General features: G+C 46.1%; 1 protein-coding gene across 1 annotated transcript; it reads right to left on the bottom strand.

The window, feature by feature from the left end:
* Window positions 1-2,200: 2,200 nt before the first annotated feature.
* On the bottom strand, window positions 2,201-9,735 carry LOC138963897 (uncharacterized). Its single transcript, XM_070335747.1, has 6 exons — window positions 8,636-9,735; window positions 7,835-8,073; window positions 7,086-7,266; window positions 6,501-6,753; window positions 4,518-4,628; window positions 2,201-2,784 (listed from the first exon to the last, which is right to left on the bottom strand). The coding sequence occupies exons 1-6, from the start codon at window positions 9,044-9,046 to the stop codon at window positions 2,615-2,617; spliced, it is 1,365 nt and encodes a 454-aa protein (XP_070191848.1). The 5' UTR covers window positions 9,047-9,735; the 3' UTR covers window positions 2,201-2,614.
* Window positions 9,736-24,006: the final 14,271 nt, after the last annotated feature.

Here is a 24,006-nt window from a genome sequence, read left to right as displayed (position 1 = left end):
AGTCCCAAGAAATATGTCTCTGTATTCCTATCGTATCACTCTGCTCCTGTTTTGTTTTCTTTCACACACATTTTCCCTTCTTTTTTGACGGGTTTCTGGACAGCAAACTCTAAAACAAAATCTTTTCATCACAGAAGCGATCTTTGGAATTGACTGACGTAGTCCGGAAGAATTCATGCATCAACTTACGTCACGTATTCGACGTCATCACTTCGCATACCTTATGGTCTCGGTATTTCGTTGGCCTTCATATTTCCTACTTGTAAAATGACCCTCAAAGCTAACCGAGACTAGTTGAGGCTGTATCAATGCGCCTCGCCAGCAGGTTGTTAATGGATTTTTTAGCGAGTGGCTATCGACAATTAGTCACCGATAATTTTTAATGAGTTGGGGCATTCTGACCAATCACAGGATCCGTTTCATTAAAACGCAAACTTGATTGAATTACAATATACATTATCACTAAAACAACAAATACACTACATGTAGCCTACTGATGGACCGAGAAAAACAAAATCAGGGGTTGTATTTCTTGAAGAGGTGTGTTTTAAGTGCTCGTTTGAATGCTTGGGGTGACTGAGAGTGGTGGATGTGAAAGGGGAGAGAATTCCATTGTGTGGGTGCGCAGAAAGTAAAAGTGCGTTGTCCGTATGTTTTGGTTTTGGTGTGTGTAAGGATGCGACAGTCAGAAGAGGCACGGAGTTGTCTTGCTGGAGAATAGACGGTGAGGAGTTCAGAGAAGTAAGCAGGAGAAGAGCCAGAGAAGAAGTTAAAGCAGAGGGTGGACAGTTTGTAGTCAATGCGGGTTTGAAGAGGTAACCAGTGCAGTGTGCGAAGAAGTGGTGTTGCGTGATCTCGTTTTCGTGCTTTGAGAATGAGGCGTGCTGCCGAGTTTTGGACTTTTTGTAGTTTATGCAGGAGGTACAGAGGACAGCCAGAGAGAAGAGAGTTGCAGTAGTCAAGTTTAGAAAGAACAAAGGCACAGACAAGAGTGTTAGTTGTTTGAGAGGAGAGTGTGTGGCAAATGGTGCTGATCTTATGAAGCTCAAAATAAGCTGCTCTACTGCTTAAGTTTGTCATCGACCATCCAAGATTTAACATCAGTGATTCATGTCTGAATGGTCTGGATGGCGGAATGTGTCTCTGCTGGGGGACTGGGTTTATACAGCTGGGTGTCATCAGCAAAAGACTGATTTAAAACAGAATAGTTTTGAATCAGTGTGGAGAGGGGCTTAGTGTACATGATGAAAAGGATGGGACCGAGTACTGAACCTTGAGGAACGCCGAAAGAAAGTGGGGCTGGAGCAGACATCTGGCCATCGACAAGCACAGCCAATGAGATAGGACTCAAGCCATGCTGGCGGTGGACCGGAGATGCCGTACAGAGTCTGAAGTCGATGGAGAAGCGTGACATGTTCAATCAATCAATCAATCAATATGAGGCTTATATCGCGCGTATTCCGTAGGTACAGTTCTAAGCGCAGGTATTTTTTTTATTTTTATTTTTTAAATTTTTATTTTATGCAATTTATATCGCGCATATATTCAAGGCGCAGGGATTTATTTATGCCGTGTGAGATGGAATTTTTTTTTACACAATACATCACGCATTCACATCGGCCAGCAGATCGCAGCCATTTCGGCGCATATCCTACTTTTCACGGCCTATTATTCTAAGTCACACGGGTATTTAGGTGGACATTTTTATATAAGCCTATACAATTTTGCCAGGAAAGACCCTTTTGTCAATCGTGGGATCTTTAACAACGTGCACACCCCAATGTAGTGTACACAAAGGGACCTCAGTTTTTCGTCTCATCCAAAAGACTAGCACTTGAACCCACCACCTAGGTTAGGAAAGGGGGGAGAAAATTGCTAACGCCCTGACCCAGGGTCGAACTCGCAACCTCTCGCTTCCGAGCGCAAGTGCGTTACCACTCGGCCACCCAGTCCACAATCATGTCGAACGTTGCAGAAAGGTCAAGTAGGGTAAGCACTGACACATCACCACCATCCAGAGTAGACAGAATGTCACTGATTACTTTAATTAGGGCTGTTTCAGTACAACTGAAATAGATATTCAAAACTCCTTTCATGAAAAATGAGTCTTCTCAATGAGTATAACTTGTGAGGGGCGCTGTGGCAGGGTGGTAAGACGTCGGCTTCTTAATCGGAAGGTCGAGGGTTCGATTAACCTGGTGGGTTAAGTGTGGAGATTTGTCCGATCTCCCAGGTCAACTTATGTGCAGACCTGCTAGTGGCTTATCCCCCTTCGTGTGTACACGCAAGCACAAGACCAAGTGCGCACGGAAAAGATCCTGTAATCCATGTCAGAGTTCGGTGGGTTATAGAAACACGAAAATACCCAGCATGCTTCCTCCAAAAGCGGCGTATGGCTGCCTAAATGGCGGGGTAAAAACCGTCATACACGTAAAATTCCACTCGTGCTAAACACATGAGTGAACGTGGGAGATTAAGCCCATGAACGAAGAAGAAGAAGAAGTATAACTTGCTGTAGTACAAGCCAGATATTGTCTGACCTTAATAAGGTAGAATAGCTTATAACAATTGGTTCTTTCAGTTACTAAAAAAAAACTTGCTCCATATTCTCCTTTCACAATTCATCCTTGGGTTGTCTCCTCGTAACCAGCCAGTTGACGTAAGTTCTGTAGATTTCTGGCGTCTTGTTTTTCGACACTTCAAATCCCAGCTCCTGTATTCGTCTGACAGCCCAGTCAAAATCCATGTCGTACTGAACAGCTGCTGCCAACACCGCCACGTACGCTGTGAAAAGAAGGAAAGTTATCTTGAAAGTTCTGTTGCTGCTGGGGTAATAGTGCAATTTTTAGTGTTCACCCTTTTGGCAAAAACACTGGTAGGAACATTCATCATTCCAGGAAACATACAGCACCCGCTTCCTCAAAAAAAATAAAAAAAATAAGCATGCACATACTACGCACACAAACACCTCCGCATCCCCCCTCTGACACACACACCCACCCACACACTCAAACGCGCACACACACACACACACTCTCATTCACACACCACTCTCTTACAATCCTTTGAAAAATGCTTCAGCCTCTTGAAAAAATAATGTCAACCACACATACCAGATGGGAGGCATACTTACAGCGTGTGAAAGTGACAGATGCACAGTATGCAACATATTAACTTCTGTGTTTATTGTCACTCCAAAATGTCATGTTCAGACCCTATATATATCTTGCCTAAGAAAATCATGATGCAATAGAGAGAGAAAAGAAAGTTAAAAAAGCTTGTGTGTATTTTTTTTAAAAGAAACTTAGGATTGGAGCAAATGTCTTAAAACAAGAAGGGCAAAGCCCATACGACTCACATGCTTTACACATTTTTCCTACCAAAATACATATGACCTTGACCCAAGGTCAAGGTCATCCAAGGTCATGCAACACAAAGCTGTTAATTCAAGACATAGGAAGTACAATGGTGCTTATTGGCTCTTTCTACCATGAGATATGGTCACTTTTAGTGGTTCACTACCTTATTTTGGTCACATTTCATAAGGGTCAAAGTGACCTTGACCTTGATCATATGTGACCAAATGTGTCTCATGATGAAAGCATAACATGTGCCCCACATAATTTTTAAGTTTGAAACAGTTATCTTCCATAGTTCAGGGTCAAGGTCACTTCAAAATATGTATACAATCCAACTTTGAAGAGCTCCTGTGACCTTGACCTTGAAGCAAGGTAAACCAAACTGCTATCAAAAGATGGGGCTTACTTTGCCCTATATATCATATATAGGTGAGGTATTGAATCTCAAAAACTTCAGAGAAAATGGGGAAAATGTGAAAAATAGCTGTTTTTTAGGCAACATTTATGGCCCCTGCGACCTTGACCTTGAAGCAAGGTCAAGATGCTATGTATGTTTTTTGGGGCCTTGTCATCATACACCATCTTGCCAAATTTGGTACTGATAGACTGAATAGTGTCCAAGAAATATCCAACGTTAAAGTTTTCCGGACGGACGGACGGACGGACGGACGGACGGACGTCCGGACGGACGGACGGACGACTCGGGTGAGTACATAGACTCACTTTTGCTTCGCATGTGAGTCAAAAATCCTGGAGGCCAAGATTTCATTTAGCAACTTTGACCTTTTTTTTCCCATGTTCTTTTCATATGAAAATGTGGGTATGCCATGTGTGGTGTCAGTTCCATAAGTTTCATTTTCCTGTACCTTAGATGTTGTCATATTGTAAGTAAGATGTGAATGTGTTATAATTGTATTCTGTGTGTCAGACGTTATCGCAAAGCGCGACAACTTCAGAATAATTCCATTGTTCGAGCCATAAAAGCAATCATTACACATTATTGAGAGTTAAATCCTCTCAGAATAACTCCATTGTTCATGCCATAAAAGCAATCATTACACATTATTGAGAGTTAAATCCTCTCAGAATAATTCCATTGTTCATGCCATATAAGCAATCATTACAGATTATTGAGAGTTAAATCCTCTTGAAACTAACCTGCTCTCTTTCCTGAAGCGCAGTGCACCAGGACAGGACCTTTCTCGCTGATCTCTAGCAGCTGGCTCATCTCTGCGGCCAGGAACACGCCATACATCGGGCTTTTGCTGTCTGAAAACACAATCAAATGACATGAAATATGATATTTTTCAATAGACCATGTTCACAAATAACTCAGGTTTGTATTGGTTGTGAAAGAGTGAATACTCTTGCTTTTAGTGAGTCAAACTTTCCCCCATTGGCCAGCCAGTAGTGAGTCAAACTTTCCCATATTGGCCAGCCAGTAGCGAGGGTTGTGTGTGAAACAAGTGAGTCAAACTTTCCCATATTGGCCAGCCAGTAGCGAGGGTTGTGTGTGAAACAAGTGAGTCAAACTTTCCCCACATTGGCCAGCCAGTAGCGAGGGTTGTGTGTGAAACAAGTGAGTCAAAATTTCCCATATTGGCCAGCCAGTAGCAAGGGTTGTGTGTGAAACAAGTGAGTCAAACTTTCCCACATTGGCCAGCCAGTAGTGAGTCAAACTTTCCCATATTGGCCAGCCAGTAGCGAGGGTTGTGTGTGAAACAAGTGAGTCAAACTTTCCCATATTGGCCAGCCAGTAGCGAGGGTTGTGTGTGAAACAAGTGAGTCAAACTTTCCCATATTGGCCAGCCAGTAGTGAGTCAAACTTTCCCATATTGGCCAGCCAGTAGCGAGGGTTGTGTGTGAAACAAGTGGACCAGGAGCACGTGTATAAAGCTGAGTCTCGGCTCTTTTACGAACCCAACAGAGTTATTTTTTGAATTTGTCTGCTGAGGATGAACTGCAAACAGTCTTTTTAATTATCATGCTTACATGATTTCATTCGCCTGTGTATGCAGTGCCATTTTTTTCTTAAGTTTTACAGACTTACAATTGCACGATCAAAAGATCTAATTCAGCCCAGTGTTCTAAAACAGGGAGAGGTTGGGGGTGTTGGGGGTGTGTGGTCGGGTTGGGGGTGTGTGGTCGGGTTGGGGGTGTGTGGTCGGGTTGGGGGTGTGTGGTCGGGGTGGGGGTGTGTGGTCGGGTTGGCGGTGTGTGGTCGGGTTGGGGGTGTGTGGTCGGGTTGGGGGTGTGTGGTCGGGGTGGGGGTGTGTGGTCAGGTTGGGGGTGTGTGGTTGGGTTGGGGGTGTGTGGTCAGGTTGGGGGTGTGTGGTCGGGTTGGGTGTGTGTGGTCGGGTTGGGGGTGTGTGGTCAGGTTGGGGGTGTGTGGTCAGGTTGGGGGTGTGTGGTCGGGGTGGGGGTGTGTGGTCAGGTTGGGGGTGTGTGGTCGGGTTGGGGGTGTGTGGTCAGGTTGGGGGTGTGTGGTCAGGTTGGGGGTGTGTGGTCGGGTTGGGGGTGTGTGGTCGGGGTGGGGGTGTGTGGTCAGGTTGGGGGTGTGTGGTTGGGTTGGGGGTGTGTGGTCAGGTTGGGGGTGTGTGGTCGGGTTGGGTGTGTGTGGTCGGGTTGGGGGTGTGTGGTCAGGTTGGGGGTGTGTGGTCAGGTTGGGGGTGTGTGGTCGGGGTGGGGGTGTGTGGTCAGGTTGGGGGTGTGTGGTCGGGTTGGGGGTGTGTGGTCAGGTTGGGGGTGTGTGGTCAGGTTGGGGGTGTGTGGTCGGGTTGGGGGTGTGTGGTCGGGTTGGGGGTGTGTGGTCGGGTTGGGTGTGTGTGGTCAGGTTGGGTGTGTGTGGTCGAGTTGGGGGTGTGTGGTCAAGTTGGGGGTGTGTGGTCAGGTTGGGGGTGTGTGGTCGGGTTGGGTGTGTGTGGTCGGGGTGGGGAAGAGCAGGCACACCTTGTGAAAATGACATATATGTGATACAAACTTTTGCTGACTGATACAACACAAAGTGAAGATTAATAACAGGAATAAGAGATCATGACACAAGCAGGCTCTCTAAAAAATAAAAATAAACACCTTAATAGACAGATGGACAGAGATGCATATTACAGACTGCAACTGTAGCAGGCAATAATGTATGCTCACCAAGAGGCATGTGATAGTACTCCAACGGAGACTTCAAGAACGCCACGCGCTCCGTTGTTTCCTGGAATCCTACTTCATCGCCAAACTCTTCCGTATTGTTGCTCTCATAGTTGACCTTGGACTCAGGGCTGATGAAATGGTTGGGGCGGTTGGGGTTGATCCTTGTTTCTTCTAGCCGTGCTTTCCACTGCCTGGGCTCCCTGTCCCCTTTGGCGTAGGTCCCTGTCGCGTCTTTAATGTTCAGAAGGTTGACCTGCACACAGAGTTATCTGTCATGTTGCTTGTGAATTTAGTGAATAGTGTGACCTCATGTGGAAGTCTGATAATGAGTCATGTCCCCCTCTGTACCGTCTCTTTTAGAAATCGTTACACTTATATTTGGCCGAGAAATGTTCGCGTTTAGGGGTAATCAGCCACCTGCACTTATGGAAGAATTGCCCTAGTCTTTCACGTGCCACTGTGTCGGAGTCTTAAAACGGGAATAAATCTACAGAGGTCATGAACAGAAAATATGAAATACCAAGGTCAAATAAAGATGGAAGTCTGAACTTTTGGGTGGGAGGTTTCACTGCAAATGAAAAATACCTCCTCCTGGTTAGGTTTTCCGTCCAGCATAATTCCCGAGCGTAGGTTGACCACAGACTTGTACCCGACTTCAGCCATGACTGGTAGGTGTGATCTGGTGATCTGTCCCGCAGTGTACCAGTTCTTGTAGACAGGGTGGGCCACCCAGTAGTCCATCCAGTCCTCCGGCACCGTGTTGGGTCTGGTGACAGAAAAAACAATTATTTCACTTTTGTTATATAATTCAGTGTGAAAGATTGTGTGGGCACACACATCTGTTATGTGCAATTTATGACTCCCTCCCTTTTAATTTAAGACCTTGTTAACTCAGATGTTCTGTAAAGCTTCTCTACGGTGAAGGTTTAGACACATTTAAATCTAAATTTAATCCCATTTTCAGACTCACTCCTTTTGAAGACATGATTTTCTCAGAACTTGTACATGAATGTAATCCTCTCTGGATACTGGTCAAATGTACGTTACTACATGTATGACTGATGCAGAATGTTCTCCTGCTTCTGACATGCCCAGAAATAATTCAACAATCTCACTTCAAAGTAACAAGACATTTGAAATAATGGTTCATCTTGGATTTCAATTTATATTACAACATGCAGATTCTCAGCCAAAATGAAATGAAACTGCTGAACAAAGCTGCAAGCATTTCTGTTTCCGTTCCAAAAATACCTGGTAAGATTGTTATTATTATTTACTTTATTTTATTTATTATTTTTTTCTTTAAATATGTTACTGTTTTTGTTTTGTTTGACCTTGTAGGATTTGTTGGGACAGGTTCTCCGGTGATCTCAGACACAACTTCTTGTGGGATTCTGGAGATGAAGTCAAGTCCCATGGCAGCGCTGATGTTGTAAAAGTCATCACTGGTGATGCCAGGTTTGAAGCTAGGATCACGTTTTGTCTGATTGGCCAGGTACATCAGGGTGACGAAGCTGATGGTGTATCCGCGGTCGCAGTGCAGCAAGATTGGTTTGGGCAGGCTTGGCATCACCTGAAAAACAGCATAGTTGATTGTGTGATTGAAACTGTTAACATTAAATTTTTTAATATAGAGTGTCTGAGAATTTCCTGTAGCATCGCTTGTTTCAGTGAATCATGCAGTGTTGGGGGAAGGAGCAATTTACTCAGTCAGACCAAATGATCATTAACATTTATAAACAAAAGTGCAGAGTCAATTACTCAATTATAGCCTGTGAGCATGTTAAATCCCAGTGAGTTCAGTTCAACTTCAAGTCACAATGACGACATCTGCACTTTAATTTCTGCTTGGCGCTAACACAGAAATTGTGACTGCTTATAATTATATTATATATATAGCCACCAGAAAGGGTTTGCAGATCAAACTCTAAAATAGTAAAAGCCTATAGTATACAACTCAGCCCATCAGTTGAAAAACTCTTGCATCCAAATGTCCTTGCGCAATTGTATATTATCATTAAACGCAGCAATAATCTTTGATGTCATAAAACACATCTTTTCTATTTAAACACAGTGAAACACACTACGCGTACAGTCAGGTAAGATTGATACATGTTTTACTTTTAGAAATGTACCTTGGTCAGTTTCTCCACAGCTTCAACACTGGCCCATTCGTCCATAGGGTCCAGTAACGTGATGAACTTGAGACCAGCTATTTCTTCCACAATTTTCTGTGCCTCTGCAGTGTTAGGCAAAGGGTCACCACCAAATGTTTGCCTGGGCTCACTATCTGGGTACGTAAACAGCGACAATATGGTTTTGAAGCCAGCTTCTGCTGCGTACTTGATCTGCCGTTCTGTGGGTCTGCCAGCAACATGCAAATCTGGGGTGATTTCCTTGGTCCACCAACACTTTTTGGGTGATTTGACCCCAGGAGCCTTTCTTCTATCGGGGAACAGTGACGTGGACTGCTCGGGTTCAGTTTCAGTCAACACTTCACACAACACTGCCAAGATAACAGCTAAAGACGTTATCCTGATTTCCATTATGATTTTGTTGCTGCCGGGAGTTAACAACAAACTGTAGAACAATAAGTAAAAAAAGTCAAGTAAATTCTCTCGACTGGCTAGGAGTAGGATTTTAGATTGCACAGTTAAGCCTTTCGGAAAGCAAATCTTAACTAGATCCAAAATGCAAACAATATAAAACCACCAGCAATATGATATACTGTTAGCTATCAAGATAATGTCACCACATGTCCTAGAGGTTCTTGGCTAAAGACTGGGCTACAAGGTAAATTATGTATTCACTCTCAGACGCTGACGTGTCACAACGCTGTGAACTGGACGATCCCTCCAACTCGAAACTGTCCTTGATAAGAGTGACACCAATCCAAATGGGTCAAATGTGAGTCGGCGGCCAGAGCTTCCAGGTAGACGTCCTGATCACACTGCTTGTAAAGTTGTGACAAGTTTACTTGCCGGTAGATGTTTCATTCAGCGAACCCAGTCCTACTTTCACATCAGTTTCAGAATCGTCCATAGGAGTGAAGTATCCGAGTTTCACGCTCACAATTTCTGAGTTTTATGGTTCACATTTAGACTGTACATTCACAGAATAAATCCAGACCTCAGAATTACATCATAGCGTAACAGATGGACAAGTCGTGGGAAGAAACATGTGGAAACATTTCACGTAAGCTTACGGCCACAAAACTGTGTTCGTTTGACACGTCCTTGACCCTTGCCTAAGTATTCACTTCCGTTTGCCATTTTCGCGCATGAAAGTTCCAGTATTTAATGATACATTTTGGCTTCTTGTCATCTCCACGAATGGATAATTAGACTAAACAAACTAACTTTTGTTTTCTAAAACCAAGGGCAGAGACATTTTAGAGATAAAATGAAAGAGATAATGCAATGATTGAGTGTCGTGGGACCAGACGATCTTAGTTGCAGAAAATTTAGGATCGGCTAATAAGAAGACATCGGAAAAACAATTGCGAAATTTAGTTTTTAGTCATACATTTCGTTCAAAAGCTGTTTTCAGAAAATGTTTAAAGTGTGAATACAAATGTATGGAATTTCCAAAACCTATTATCTTTAGAATTTTCTTGCTAAAGATAACTCTGTCTTATCAAGTTACAACATTATTCTGCATTTACTTCCCTTTGACCACACGATAACACTGATCTAAAAAGACAACACTGCACTCCGCAGTCCCAAAATGGGTAAGCCGCACAAAGTTTCTGTTTTATTCGTTTCCCTTCATGTTTTTGTTCTTGAATTATTGTGGTTTGTAATCTTTAAGTTTGCCGATTTCTTTGTCTTGAAAATAAGTCTGTACTTAAAACATTTAGGCTATCAACACTCGATCGTTTCTAGCAACTTCAGTGAAATCGCAGGACTGACCACAGGCGGAAGGTATCGTCCACTGGACTACTACTATCACAGAAAGACTAGTAGTCCAGTGGACGATACCTTCCGCCTGTGGACTGACGCCGGGAATGTTCAAACGGCATCGTTTTCAGCGCCAGTCGACAGGTTAGTGTTTTTCCGACACACAGTGCCGTATCCCTTTTTAATCCTTTCATCAGAGTTTACAAGAGTCTGTCACTAGACGGGAGAACAGGTTGCTACTTTGCAATTGAGGTCAAATCAGAGATACCGTAGAACAACTAATACGTAGGTTGTCAAGACTGACAGCATCGGTGAATCAGTGAAGTCTGCCGTCAGGGAATCAGTCGTGGTAGGGTATCTAAGTCTTGTTGGAATCCTGATTGTGTTGCTGCTAGAATGTAAGTTATTGTAAGACAGCTAACGTGGTCTCCCAGGTAAACGTAATAGTGATGATGGCAGAAACTCCGCCACGTTTCTCCGTGACTGATGGTTTTGTAGAGAAAAGTACTGAGTGAAGGCAGCACTGCCACTGACTCCTGGTACCAATCACTGCGTAGGAATGATGATCAAGAACATTACAATAGCGGTACACTGCTACCAGTTTAGGATTTGATGTGTGTGTGTGTGTGTGTGACCATAGACCTATATTAGATAAATATAGGCCCCTGGTGTGACTGAGTGTGTGTGTGTGTGTGTGTGCGTGTATGTGTGTGTGTGCATGTGTGTGTGTGTGTGTGCCAGTGTGTGTACCAGTGTGTGTGTGTGTGAGAGAGAGGGACTAAGAGAAGGCGGAGGGAGAGAGAGAGGGGTGGGAGGGTGTCACGATCGGGTGACAGAGACCAAGAAAGCGTCACTCAGTGGAGTGCCTGTTCTGGGTCAATGTATGATAGAAAGCGCCTGTGCGTGATATTGGACACAGCAGAGTTTTTGCTGACAGTGCTCCCGAGCACGGATGTTTTGAAACGCACGAGCTTCACAGTGCAGGTTTCTGCTGTCATAGGGCTGACGGTTTTTTTCGCTGACAGCGCGCACGGGATTTTCAGGGATTGAGTTTCTCGTGTCTTTTTCCTGCTTGGGGAGGCAAAACTGTGTATAGCTGGACTGGTTTGGTGACAAGGTCAGTCACGTGTATTTGGCTAGGTGGTCTGTCAGAGACTCAAGGACGACACACTTGACACCCAGCGGCAGAAGGGGAAGGACCTAACACACAGTTACTAGAGTATGATGGTTTTTCACCGAGTATCATATTCGGCACTCTAGGGGAACTTCCACAAGTTATTCCTTTCCTCTGCCACGTATTTTGCTGAGGACAAGTCGTCACATTTCCTTCGTCGGCGATGGCTTTCGCATAAGGATTCGACAAGGGGTTCTGGACGTTTTGGGTCACTGTTGACGAACAGAGACTGTTCCAGGGAGGAGGCGGACTTTGCTTCCATTGAGAGTTACAATCATAGGCTTTTGAGGTAATAAATCATTATTTAACGCTGTTGATGAGTCTGTGTTGTGGAATGAAATACTCTCTGTTGTTCTTTCCAGGTTAGCGCATAATTTACTCTCTGTGACGCTAAAATACTAATCTGTATATGGTTTTTGCAGATAGGGAGAGAAGGACGGAAAATGGCTGTTTTGTTGTTGTAAAAAGTCAGTTTTGTGCAGGCCCACGTGCTCGATGAGATATTTAAAGATGACATGTTTTAAGGTGGTGGGTGAGGGGTAGCTGACATGTTTAGTGCACCGATGCTTTCTGTTTGCAGCCTTCCTTCGTTCGTTCGTTTCGTTCGTTCGTTACGTTCCCGTAACATCGGCACGGCTGACTCTGGCGGGAACTGTTGAGGCTACGCTAACCAGGAGACCGGCTAACCAGGAGACCGGCTAACCAGCGGACCGGCTAACCAGCGGACCGGCTAACCAGCGGACCGGCTAACCAGCGAACCGACTAACCAGCATACCGGCTAAGCAGCAGCAGCAGAGAGAAAGCTAAGTGCACCATGTCGTACGCACCCCGTTGACCACCGTTGTCTTTTCGTATCTATGATTTCATTGGAGTAGTGACAACGTGGGGTGTGTGACACCTGCACGAACTAGAGCTTTTCGAACAGAACATTCTCATTTCGACTGTATTTACACGGGTTCAGCGTGTTACTATAATTTTCTACATAGTACTGGCATTTTGTCAGTGAACACTGGTTTTTTACGTGTTGAGAACGTAAAAGGAACATATTTTGAGTGAAGGCTCGAGGGAGGTGGAGAGTTTATACATAAACAGGCGTCTGAAACTTATACTTTTGTTGACTCTATTTAATTGTATGCCTGCGAGAGTGGATCGTGGTGTGGTTAGTTAATTAGTAGTAATTAACCGGTTCATAATCACCTTGAGTGATATATTGAAACGTGACACGTGGGGGCCAAGCCGGGATTTACTCAGTTAATTTCCAACTGATAAAGACCCACCAATTAAGGAGAACTAAGAGCAGATAATCTCGTCAGTGCTCGACTTATTTTCTGCTTGGTGCTACCCTTTTTTGTATAGTTTTGATCATATACCACACCTTAAGCGATTCACATCTTGCAGGAAATGTAAATTGTAATTTGTGAGTTATTGTATGCGCTAACTGTGATTATCTCCCTTTCCTTTGTTTGTGAATCTTTGTTGTTGTACGTTCAGAGTTTTCCGTTGCAGAGAGCTGAGCGGGGTTAGCGGATTTGTTATTCGTTTTACTCAGTTTTCTCTACATTGTTGTTTCGCATTCCGTAACAGGTTACATTTTCTACCGTCTTGTTTTACTTGGATTTTTCTCCATATTTTGACTTTGTTGGAATTTTGGGGGGGAAGGGTCCGAGGACTTCTGTCCTAACCAAGGCTGTGGGAAACACTCTGTTTCACCGCAAAAAGCAGCCGATAAAGTAGGCCACGGCTGTGGGAAACACTTTGTTTCACCGCAGAAAGCAGCCATAAAGTAGGCTACGCGATTTGTTCTACACCGTTTGGATTTTTCTTCTGCATTTTCCGGTTGCTGGATTTTTGTATCCACCGCTTTCGTCACCGCGTATTCTAGCTATAGCTGCGTTAGACTTACTTTTGTGATAAAGCTTTGCTAAAACTAACCATGGCTACAGGGGGATCTCCGACGAGGAGAATAACTTTCGAGACTCCTGGCAGCGAGCAACCGACTGAGCGAGACGCACGCGTTAGAGCCCGAAGCGTTCTAAAACGCTTAGAAGTAGAACGGAAGGAAGAATTTGAGCGACTGACAAGAAAAGAAGAACGTGACCGACAGGACAAGAAGGACGAACTTGACAGACAAGAAAGGGAACGACAGGCTGAACGACAGGCCGAACGTGACCGACAGGACAAGAAAGAGAAAGACGAACTTGACAGACAAGAAAGGGAACGACAGGCTGAACGAGACAGACAGGAAAGGAAAGACGAACGTGACAGACAAGAACGGAAAGAGAAAGACGAACGTGACCGACAGGATAAGAAAGACGAGCTTGAGAGACAGGAACGACAGGCCGAACGACAGGCCGAACTTGACAGACAGGAACGGAAAGAGAAAGAGCAGGCGGATCGCGATCTCCAGCTAGAACTAGCTAGGCTACAGGCCGAGAAGGGTACGCTTACTCAGGCTAGCGCGCCGACGTTTGTTGCCGACCGTACGAGACTGCCGACGTTCGACGATGACAAGGACGAGCTCGACGACTTTTTACGCCGGTTTGAGCGCATTGCATCTGACCAGAAGTGGGAAGAGGCCACGTGGGCTAGCCGCCTTAGCACCTGCTTAAAGGGACGCGCATTGCAGCTCTACAACGCTTTGGAGGACGACGAGGCGAGAGACTATCAGGCACTTAAGAAGGCGTTACTCCAGCGCTTTAACCTGACTGCTGAAGCCTACAGACGACGTCTGCGTAACAGCAAGAGACTGAGCGGCGAGCTGAGTCATCAGTTTGTGGCACGCCTTAACCTCTACCTGCGGCGCTGGGTGGAGATGGCCGAAAAGGACTGGACCGTCAACGACCTTGCCGACCTCATAGTCATGGAACAACTGATGTCCAGCCTGCGACCTGAGGTGGTGACCTTCGTGCAGGAGCACCAGCCCAAGACTACTCAGGAGGCAGCCGACTGGATCAGAGTGCACGAGGACGCCCAGGCGATCTCCGGCAAATCTTCAGGCTCACGGCCAGGAAAAACGGGAAATTCGGGTTCTTCAGGACCCAAGGACGGGAAGGACGATCAGGGACACAAGGGATCGAGTTCCAGAACTGACATCCAGTGTTACTACTGCAACAAGCGGGGCCACGTGAAGAAGGACTGCCACAAGAGACAGGCTGACCAGAAGGGCGTTCACTTCGTTGGCAGTGAGGAGTTCAGGGACGTCACGAGCTCATGCACCATCCCACAACTCTGCGTTCCGTGCTCCAGGAAACATTTCCAGCCCCACTGCAACGTCTACGTTAACGGAGTGAAGGGCGAAGGTCTGCGGGACACAGGGGCAGACATGATAGTGGTTCGGGCGAGTCTAGTTCCAGCTATGGCCTACACAGGAGACAGCATCAGGGTGAGAATGGCCGAGGCATCTCACGCTTACGACTTGAACACGGCAGTGATCAAGGTCGTAACCCCGTTGTTCACGGGGACCATTGTGGCCGTCGTCATGGACGATCCTCCATGCGACCTGCTCATTGGAAACCGGGTTCAGTTTGTGGACGGCGTCACCAGGGAGGTTCCCGTTTATCGGTCTCCCGACGTCATTTCAGTGCTCACGCGGGCACAGGCGGAGCGAGAGGACAAACCTCTCAAACCCCTACCTGCTGCACGAGCTGCCCTGGGGAACGTGACCCCCGCGCTTCTCGCGAAGGCTCAGGATTCTGACCCGACCTTAGCTACTCCTCGGGAGCACGCGAAGTCGGGGAAGGTGAAGCTGAGCGGGAAGCATGGGAGGTCAAAGTTCCTCAGGGACAAGAAGTTGCTCTACCGTGAGTTCAGCAACCAAGAAGGTACATTCAAACAGGTTGTCGTGCCTCGCGAGTTTCGCGAGGGTGTCATGGCAACGGCACACGACTCGATTCTGGGAGGTCATCTTGGTACCAAGAAGACCACGGATCGTGTCTGGCGCCACTTTTACTGGCCAGGCATCTGCACGGATGTCCGACGTTTCTGTGCGTCCTGCGATAAGTGCCAGAAGGTGGTTGCCAAAGGAAGGGTGAGGAAGGTCCCCTTAGAGAAGATGCCGCTCATCGACGAACCCTTTCGTCGGGTGGCAGTGGACATCATCGGGCCCATCTTGCCTGCGTCTGAGGACGGAAACAGATACATTTTGACCATGGTGGACTACGCTACTCGATACCCAGAGGCGATCCCTCTGAAATCGATTGAAGCCACGCGAGTAGCTGAGGCTCTGGTTACTATGTGGTCCCGGCTGGGAATTCCATCAGAGGTACTCACCGACAGAGGCACGCAGTTCACGGGAGGAGTGATGGCGGAGGCAGCACGACTGCTATCACTGGAGCAGCACTTCACCACTCCTTACCATGCTCAGTGCAACGGACTGGTGGAAAGGTTCAATGGCACCTTGAAGACCATGCTGAGGAAACTAGCTCAGGAGAAACCACGCACGTGGGACAGGTACATCCCAGCATTGCTTTTTGCATACCGCGAGGTTCCTCAGGAGAGCTTGGGTTTTTCCCCATTTGAGTTGTTGTACGGCAGACAGGTACGCGGTCCCATGGCTATCCTGCGTCAAGCTTGGACGGACGAAGAAGCTGACGAGGAGGTGCAGACGACAGCGACCTACATCGTAGAACTCAGGAACAGGATTGAAGAGACCTGCAAATTGGCTCAAGAGAACCTGGGAAGAGCAGCACAGCGTTACGCGCGAGGATTCGACCGCAAGGCACGGCCGCGCAGCTTCAAGATTGGAGAACGGGTGTTGCTACTTCTACCTGTCAAACACAACAAGCTACAACTGCAGTGGCAAGGACCTTTTGAGGTGACAGCGAGGGTGGGCCAGAACGACTACAGGATCATGATGCACGGGAAAGCACGCCTGTACCACGCCAACCTGCTGCGCGCCTACATAGAGAGGACAGCCTACGGGGAGAAGAACAAAGACCAGAAGAACAAAGACAAGAAGACAGAGAAGGTTGCAGTCATCAGGGGTGAGACGAGGGGTTGCTCGTTCTTGAGGACGACCTTTCTGTCTGGAAACAGACCATCAACCTCTGCAATATCTTCAGGTTGCAAGGTTGGCAAACGCCAGACTTATGCGCTGGGCGTTGATTCTCCAACCGTACCAATTCACGGTACGCGTCATTCCGGGCGCCAACAATGTTGGAGCTGACTTTCTCTCTCGGGCTGTAGAGGAGAACATGACTGTGAGCGAAACCGAGGTTTCGTCTTGAAGAGGGGAGGTGTGTCACGATCGGGTGACAGAGACCAAGAAAGCGTCACTCAGTGGAGTGCCTGTTCTGGGTCAATGTATGATAGAAAGCGCCTGTGCGTGATATTGGACACAGCAGAGTTTTTGCTGACAGTGCTCCCGAGCACGGATGTTTTGAAACGCACGAGCTTCACAGTGCAGGTTTCTGCTGTCATAGGGCTGACGGTTTTTTTCGCTGACAGCGCGCACGGGATTTTCAGGGATTGAGTTTCTCGTGTCTTTTTCCTGCTTGGGGAGGCAAAACTGTGTATAGCTGGACTGGTTTGGTGACAAGGTCAGTCACGTGTATTTGGCTAGGTGGTCTGTCAGAGACTCAAGGACGACACACTTGACACCCAGCGGCAGAAGGGGAAGGACCTAACACACAGTTACTAGAGTATGATGGTTTTTCACCGAGTATCATATTCGGCACTCTAGGGGAACTTCCACAAGTTATTCCTTTCCTCTGCCACGTATTTTGCTGAGGACAAGTCGTCACATTTCCTTCGTCGGCGATGGCTTTCGCATAAGGATTCGACAAGGGGTTCTGGACGTTTTGGGTCACTGTTGACGAACAGAGACTGTTCCAGGGAGGAGGCGGACTTTGCTTCCATTGAGAGTTACAATCATAGGCTTTTGAGGTAATAAATCATTATTTAACGCTGTTGATGAGTCTGTGTTGTGGAATGAAATACTCTCTGTTGTTCTTTCCAGGTTAGCGCATAATTTACTCTCTGTGACGCTAAAATACTAATCTGTATATGGTTTTTGCAGATAGGGAGAGAAGGACGGAAAATGGCTGTTTTGTTGTTGTAAAAAGTCAGTTTTGTGCAGGCCCACGTGCTCGATGAGATATTTAAAGATGACATGTTTTAAGGTGGTGGGTGAGGGGTAGCTGACATGTTTAGTGCACCGATGCTTTCTGTTTGCAGCCTTCCTTCGTTCGTTCGTTTCGTTCGTTCGTTACGTTCCCGTAACATCGGCACGGCTGACTCTGGCGGGAACTGTTGAGGCTACGCTAACCAGGAGACCGGCTAACCAGGAGACCGGCTAACCAGCGGACCGGCTAACCAGCGGACCGGCTAACCAGCGGACCGGCTAACCAGCGAACCGACTAACCAGCATACCGGCTAAGCAGCAGCAGCAGAGAGAAAGCTAAGTGCACCATGTCGTACGCACCCCGTTGACCACCGTTGTCTTTTCGTATCTATGATTTCATTGGAGTAGTGACAACGTGGGGTGTGTGACACCTGCACGAACTAGAGCTTTTCGAACAGAACATTCTCATTTCGACTGTATTTACACGGGTTCAGCGTGTTACTATAATTTTCTACATAGTACTGGCATTTTGTCAGTGAACACTGGTTTTTTACGTGTTGAGAACGTAAAAGGAACATATTTTGAGTGAAGGCTCGAGGGAGGTGGAGAGTTTATACATAAACAGGCGTCTGAAACTTATACTTTTGTTGACTCTATTTAATTGTATGCCTGCGAGAGTGGATCGTGGTGTGGTTAGTTAATTAGTAGTAATTAACCGGTTCATAATCACCTTGAGTGATATATTGAAACGTGACATACTGTGGGGGAGGGGGAGGGAGAAAGTGAGAGAGAGAGGGAGGAGAGAGATGGATGGAGAGAAAGAGAGGAAGGGAGACCCGGCCTGAGGGGAGGAAGCGATATAGCAAGCGCGGAGAGATAGATAATGAGACAGAAAAAGAGAAAGAGAGAGACTGAGACAGGGGGGGTCGCGGGGAGAAAGAAAACCGTATATATTACAAAGATCAACCAAAGCAGTCTACAGCTGAAGGTATGAGGTCTCAGACATGTCAGAATTGAAAGCAAAATACACCACACGGCGTTTATTTAGGTGAAATGCCATGTCCCAGTGTGACGTTTTCATTTTTCGCCGTGTTGATATTTCGCTTCTCGGCCGGCCTCGTTGATCTAGTATAAACTCTACACTGAACAAAAAAACACCCTTCGATAGTACTGATTAGCGACCTTGTGTACCTTACATTCATGGGGCCAAATTTGTCCAACCAATTTTTTTTATTTAACTTAGAAATTTGATTCATTCTAAAATCTTTCCCTTCTTCCTCAAGGGACGTAACCACTCGGGACACGTTTTCGAAGAATTCGATTTTGGGGGTGAAATCTAAAAAAAATTTACCACCAATTTTCTTCACATGCAAGAAACTGACATGCTTTTCGTCCATAAATAATTTCACTTCTTAATTTTACCAGGAAACAACATTTCAGTCTTGAGTTTATGTCGAGGGGGAAATATGTACACAGGCGAAAGATGAAATCGTGACACCGGCGAAGCGAGCTCCAGCTCTTGCAGTGTCAGAGGAAGAAAAGAACATAAAGAGAAACAGAAGGAGTAGAGGAATCTTCCGGTCGTCGTGTGGTATCAGCTGTTTTCACTCATGAAAAGGGCACTGACACCCCTGAAGCCCCGATTCCGCAGTTCATCGTCATAATTATTTTATCAGTGCTGGCGGGTACGCACACGTCGAGCTAGCAGTCGAAAAAAATGTGTTATTTTGGGAATTCGAATTTGTAACCTAGCAAGTACTTTTCGGCTTTTGGTATCGGGGGGAGATAAAGTAGAATGAAGCAAACAGAATGAGAAAGAACGTGGAAATATACCGTCTGCAAAGACTACCCTAGAATTGGAATAATTGACCGCTCCACAGCCAATTGTAAAGTTTTTCTGGTGTGTGATGTCATCATTCCAGATCGCAAACCCAATCGGGCAGCTCCTGGTGTGGTTTGAGACGTGATTTAGGCGTAGATTATCCCTTCAAGATAGTCTATGGACCATTTCGAAGCTGGGTTGGGAGAGGGGAGGAAGAGATAGCAGAATCTCCGTTTCAGCGCACCGCGTGACCACGCAGGCTAGACGCGTGAAGAATTTCTAAATCAGTGGTCCCTAGGCTAAAGAGCCACCACAGTAATTTGTATAAGTGGCGGACAGTAGGGAGATTTAAAAGACAGCACGTTTCGTTTTGCAGCTCGTTTCGTTTGGTGAATGAGTCACCCCGCGAAACGGAACGTAAAACGAGACGGCATAGGCCGCAGACAAGATTTAGATGTATTCACGTTTCGTTTCGGAATGAAGGAAGGGCGATAAATCTTCAAGTGAAATTATCACGTCTGTCCTCGATCAGAATGGAAAAAAAAACCCTAGGAGGTGGTCCAGAATCGGGCATACTTTGATTATTTTCAGTCCAAATAAATCACACAGACTTTGTTTATACAAAATCACATACGAAGCCAGAATAAAAATTCGATGCGATGACCTACTTCTGCTTCGCCATTTGCTTTCTCACCATGAAGTTGGATAAATGTACCAGGATCAGCACCCTTCAAAATATTTCAGTTCACAACAGTTGTCTACCTCCAATGAACACATTCTCAGCGCTGAAAGACTGTGAAAGGGTTGATGAATCTAGCAATGCATAAAATGGCCAACAAATAAAACTGTTAGTGTGCAAAAATACTCACAAAAGTTGACGAAATATTGTTCGTTTTTTGGGGGTGGAAAACGTGACTGCGTTTTGACGTTCCACGTTCCGTTTCAGTTGACCTTCACCTTTCCAGCGAGAGACCCCCGAAATGATGACGTTTACCACAACTTCAAAACGAAACGTCCCGACGTTTCGTTTTTTATATTTAGTCAAGTTTTTTAAATCTCCCGAGTATCTCGTGTTGTTGCTCTGCTTCTTCCCTCGACAAAACATGTGCGACTAACAGCTGAGCCCGGTCATGTCACGGCTAACTCGCTGCTGATTCGGTTCAGTTACATCATTACCACTTCACTTAGCACGAAGCCGTTGCAACAGTAGTTGTAATTGTATGCCTACTAAAGGGCCGACCAGATTTGGACGCCGTTTTACGGTATATGCGCCGCAGGCCGTTTTGTGCGTCGCGCGGGAATTGCCGAGTGGCCACACATCGACGATTTTTTTCACAACGCGGTATCAGTGGAGCGGGTCACCTGACAAGAAGGTTCAGTTGCATTCGACTGCCGCGCCGCGAGCGGCTGACGTCATCGCTCTGGTTTGCTCTGATTGGTCAAATTTCCGTCGTTCTATCAATCTATGTGTCATAGAAATTAGAACACGCGCTATTCTTCTGCAAATAACGCTTCGCGATCATAGTACGCTGCGGCGCGCCCAACGGGGCCGTTTTGAGCATAAGTCAAATGTGGACAGGGTCGGCCGGGAGTGTCTGGACAGGCCTTTAGTCTATAACACCAGAAAACACCTGGGCCAGGCGGTTAATGGTCCAGTCCAGTCAGTGTTGGTCGCTTTCTCCTCAAATCAGCGCAACGCTGGTCCTCGCGTCAGACAAGAAAAAAACAGTACAGAAGAAAAAAAAGCAACTTAAAGTCCCACTCCGCCTCGTGAAAACAGTTCCGAGTTGGCCTCACTGTCTCAGATTTGGTCAGGCTTTTACACGGGATAAGACGGGCCATCCCTCCACTAGGTCACATACCAAAAGTGAACAGCCTGGGCGCTCTGTGTGCACACTGGTCTTTGTTTTAAAGAATTCATTTCGTTGATGGCACTGCATGATGCCTTTTCGGATATTGATTCACCAAAAACGTCCAACTCACCACAGCAAGCAGTCAGGGTGTTGATGTTTGGAATGTGACCAAGTGGAGGGGTGGTCTTATCCCATGTTAAAGCCTGGTCAGATCTGAAACACTGAGGCGAACTGTTTTCACGAGGCGGGGTCGGCCTTTAAAGCCTATAGTTCTAAATGTGTACTGTTACTGGTCTTTGTCCTCGACACTTGTTTTTTCAAGAGGATGAAAGTTGCTTGTGCATTTCAGTGCTTGTTATTCTCTAGGGTGCCAGGAGACTGGTTACCGGTGTCACGATTTCATCTTTCGCCTGTGTACATATTTCCCCCTCGATATATAAGACTGAAATGTTGTTTCCTGGTAAAATTAAGAAGTGAAATTATTTATGGACGAAAAGCATGTCAGTTTCTTGCATGTGAAGAAAATTGGTGGTAACATTTAATAGATTTCACTCCCAAAATCGAATTCTTCGAAAACGTGTCTCGAGTGGTTACGTCCCTTGAATAAGAAGGAAAACATTTTAGGATGAATCAAATTTCTAAGTTAAATAAAAAAAATTGGTTGGACAAATGTGGCCCCATGAATGTAAGGTACACAAGGTCGCTGATCAGTACTATCCCGAAGGGTGTTTTTTTGTTCAGTGTAGAGTTTATACTAGATCAACGAGGCCGAGATTCGAAATATCAACACGGCGAAAGATGAAAACACCACACCGGCACGGTTGGCCTAGTGGTAAGGCGTCCGCCCCGTGATCGGGAGGTCGTGGGTTCGAACCCCGGCCGGGTCATACCTAAGACTTTATAATTGGCAATCTGGTGGCTGCCCCGCCTGGCGTCTGGCATTATGGGGTTAGTGCTAGGACTGGTTGATCCGGTGTCAGAATAATGTGACTGGGTGAGACATGAAGCCTGTGCTGCGACTTCTGTCTTGTGTGTGGCGCACGTTATAAATTATGTCAAAGCAGCACCGCCCTGATATGGCCCTTCGTGGTCGGCTGGGCGTTAAGCAAACAAACAAACAAACAAACAAACAAAAGGAGACTGGTTCCGTATAACTCTCACTTACTCTATTACAAGTCATATGCATTTAGAGCGCTTCCATCCCTTTGTTTATTAGATCTCTTGTTTTAGCGTCATTTCTCAGCATCCACATGGGACAGACGAGCTGACAGGCTGCTGTTTTCGCAGACCTGGAGACAGTGGTGCTGTATGTGTGTGTGGGTCTGCGACTGTCAGTGTTTTACGGTGATGGCACCGATGCCAGGCCAGAGCATCACATTATTGTGCGGGATCGGCCGTAGAGAGTCCTTGTAGTCTGTTCGGGGACACTTGATGTATAGTGTACGTCACCAGTGGCCGGAGGCTGTTGTTGTGTCTGTGTCTTCGACTTTCGGAGTATGTGAGCTGCAGTGTTGCTTAGTTTGTGTAAGCGTCTGGATTTGATTTTCATGTAAGCATCTTTTTTCGTAATACTGTGCAATTGAAGGAAATTATCTTCCCATCACAGGTATGTGAACGGCAGTGTTACATGATATGTGAAAGCGTCTCGAATTAATGTTCATTTACAATTTTGTTGTTGTAATTCTGTGCAATTTAAGGACATTTCCTTGACAATAGGTCATAGGCTTTTTGTTACTATTTTTTTCCGCGCGGTCCGGCTAACAACTCCAGCATCAGCTGTGCAACTTGACGATTCATCTCTGTTAATTAGTATACGCAGCAGACATATAATATGTGTTCTGTCGTTTTCCGGGACGAAAAAGGCACAGGGTCACTATCATAAAAAACAAACAAAATTCTGCGGCGAAGGAGCGATGGCACCAGTCACTAGCGAAGGCATGAGATGTTTTCGGTTTTTGGTTGGAAACATTCTAGCACAAAGTGCGGCTTATTGGCGAACACCAGTCTGCTTTCTGAATCTGGGCGGTGACTGCAGGCGCATTCATCTCACTTTAGGATTACGGGCGTATGGGTTCCATCACGGATTTATTGAGGACGGCATTTACCATTTTACGCCTCAACTAATCTGGTATAGTAGGAAACGTTGGCTGCTTTCTCAGTCCTCTTCGTCAGCTGAAAGGAAGACTTTCGATGCTGGCTGAACAAGCTGCGTTCGCCAGTCCCTGGTCGAAATGCCCCTGAATTACACATGCGTATACAGTCGAGGGAGCGGTAGTATTATAATAGACCGAAGGACTTTGCTGGACCCACGTCAAGACTGACTGGAAACTAGTTTTCGTGCTGAACTTCGACAGTACAGGTGGTTTTTGGCTCACGAAGTGTAGCCTATGCGATGCTAACTTTTGTCTGTCTGTGCGTGCGTGCGTATATATATATATGTAACAGTATGTATGTATGTATGTCTGTGGTAGAAACTTTCACATTTGAAGACGTCATATTACATTGACGTCACATTATGACGTACGAGGGTTAGACGTCACGCGATGGAATTACTGAAAGTCTCGGTGATTGTTATTTTGAGCGGGCCGAGACTATTTGGCAGTCGTGTCCATGTAAGTAGGCTATAGTCCAGGCATCTTAGCCACTTTAGTGAAGGGAACGTTGAAGTGACAATGACTAGGTTTAAAATGTCCCTTA

Source organism: Littorina saxatilis, linkage group LG4, assembly GCF_037325665.1.
Source record: "Littorina saxatilis isolate snail1 linkage group LG4, US_GU_Lsax_2.0, whole genome shotgun sequence".
Classification (NCBI taxonomy): Eukaryota; Metazoa; Mollusca; class Gastropoda; order Littorinimorpha; family Littorinidae; genus Littorina; species Littorina saxatilis.
The sequence above is the reverse complement of the archived record's forward strand: the minus strand, read 5'-3'. Positions and strand labels throughout refer to the sequence as shown.

Coding starts and splice junctions, on each gene's coding strand:
- LOC138963897 (XM_070335747.1), bottom strand. CDS start 9,046: ATGGAAATCAGGATAACGTCTTTAGCTGTTATCTTGGCAGTGTTGTGT. Junction 8,074..8,635: donor CTGTGGAGAAACTGACCAAG/GTACATTTCTAA, acceptor GCTGTTTTTCAG/GTGATGCCAAGCCTGCCCAA. Junction 4,629..6,500: donor GTACTATCACATGCCTCTTG/GTGAGCATACAT, acceptor TTGTGTTTTCAG/ACAGCAAAAGCCCGATGTAT.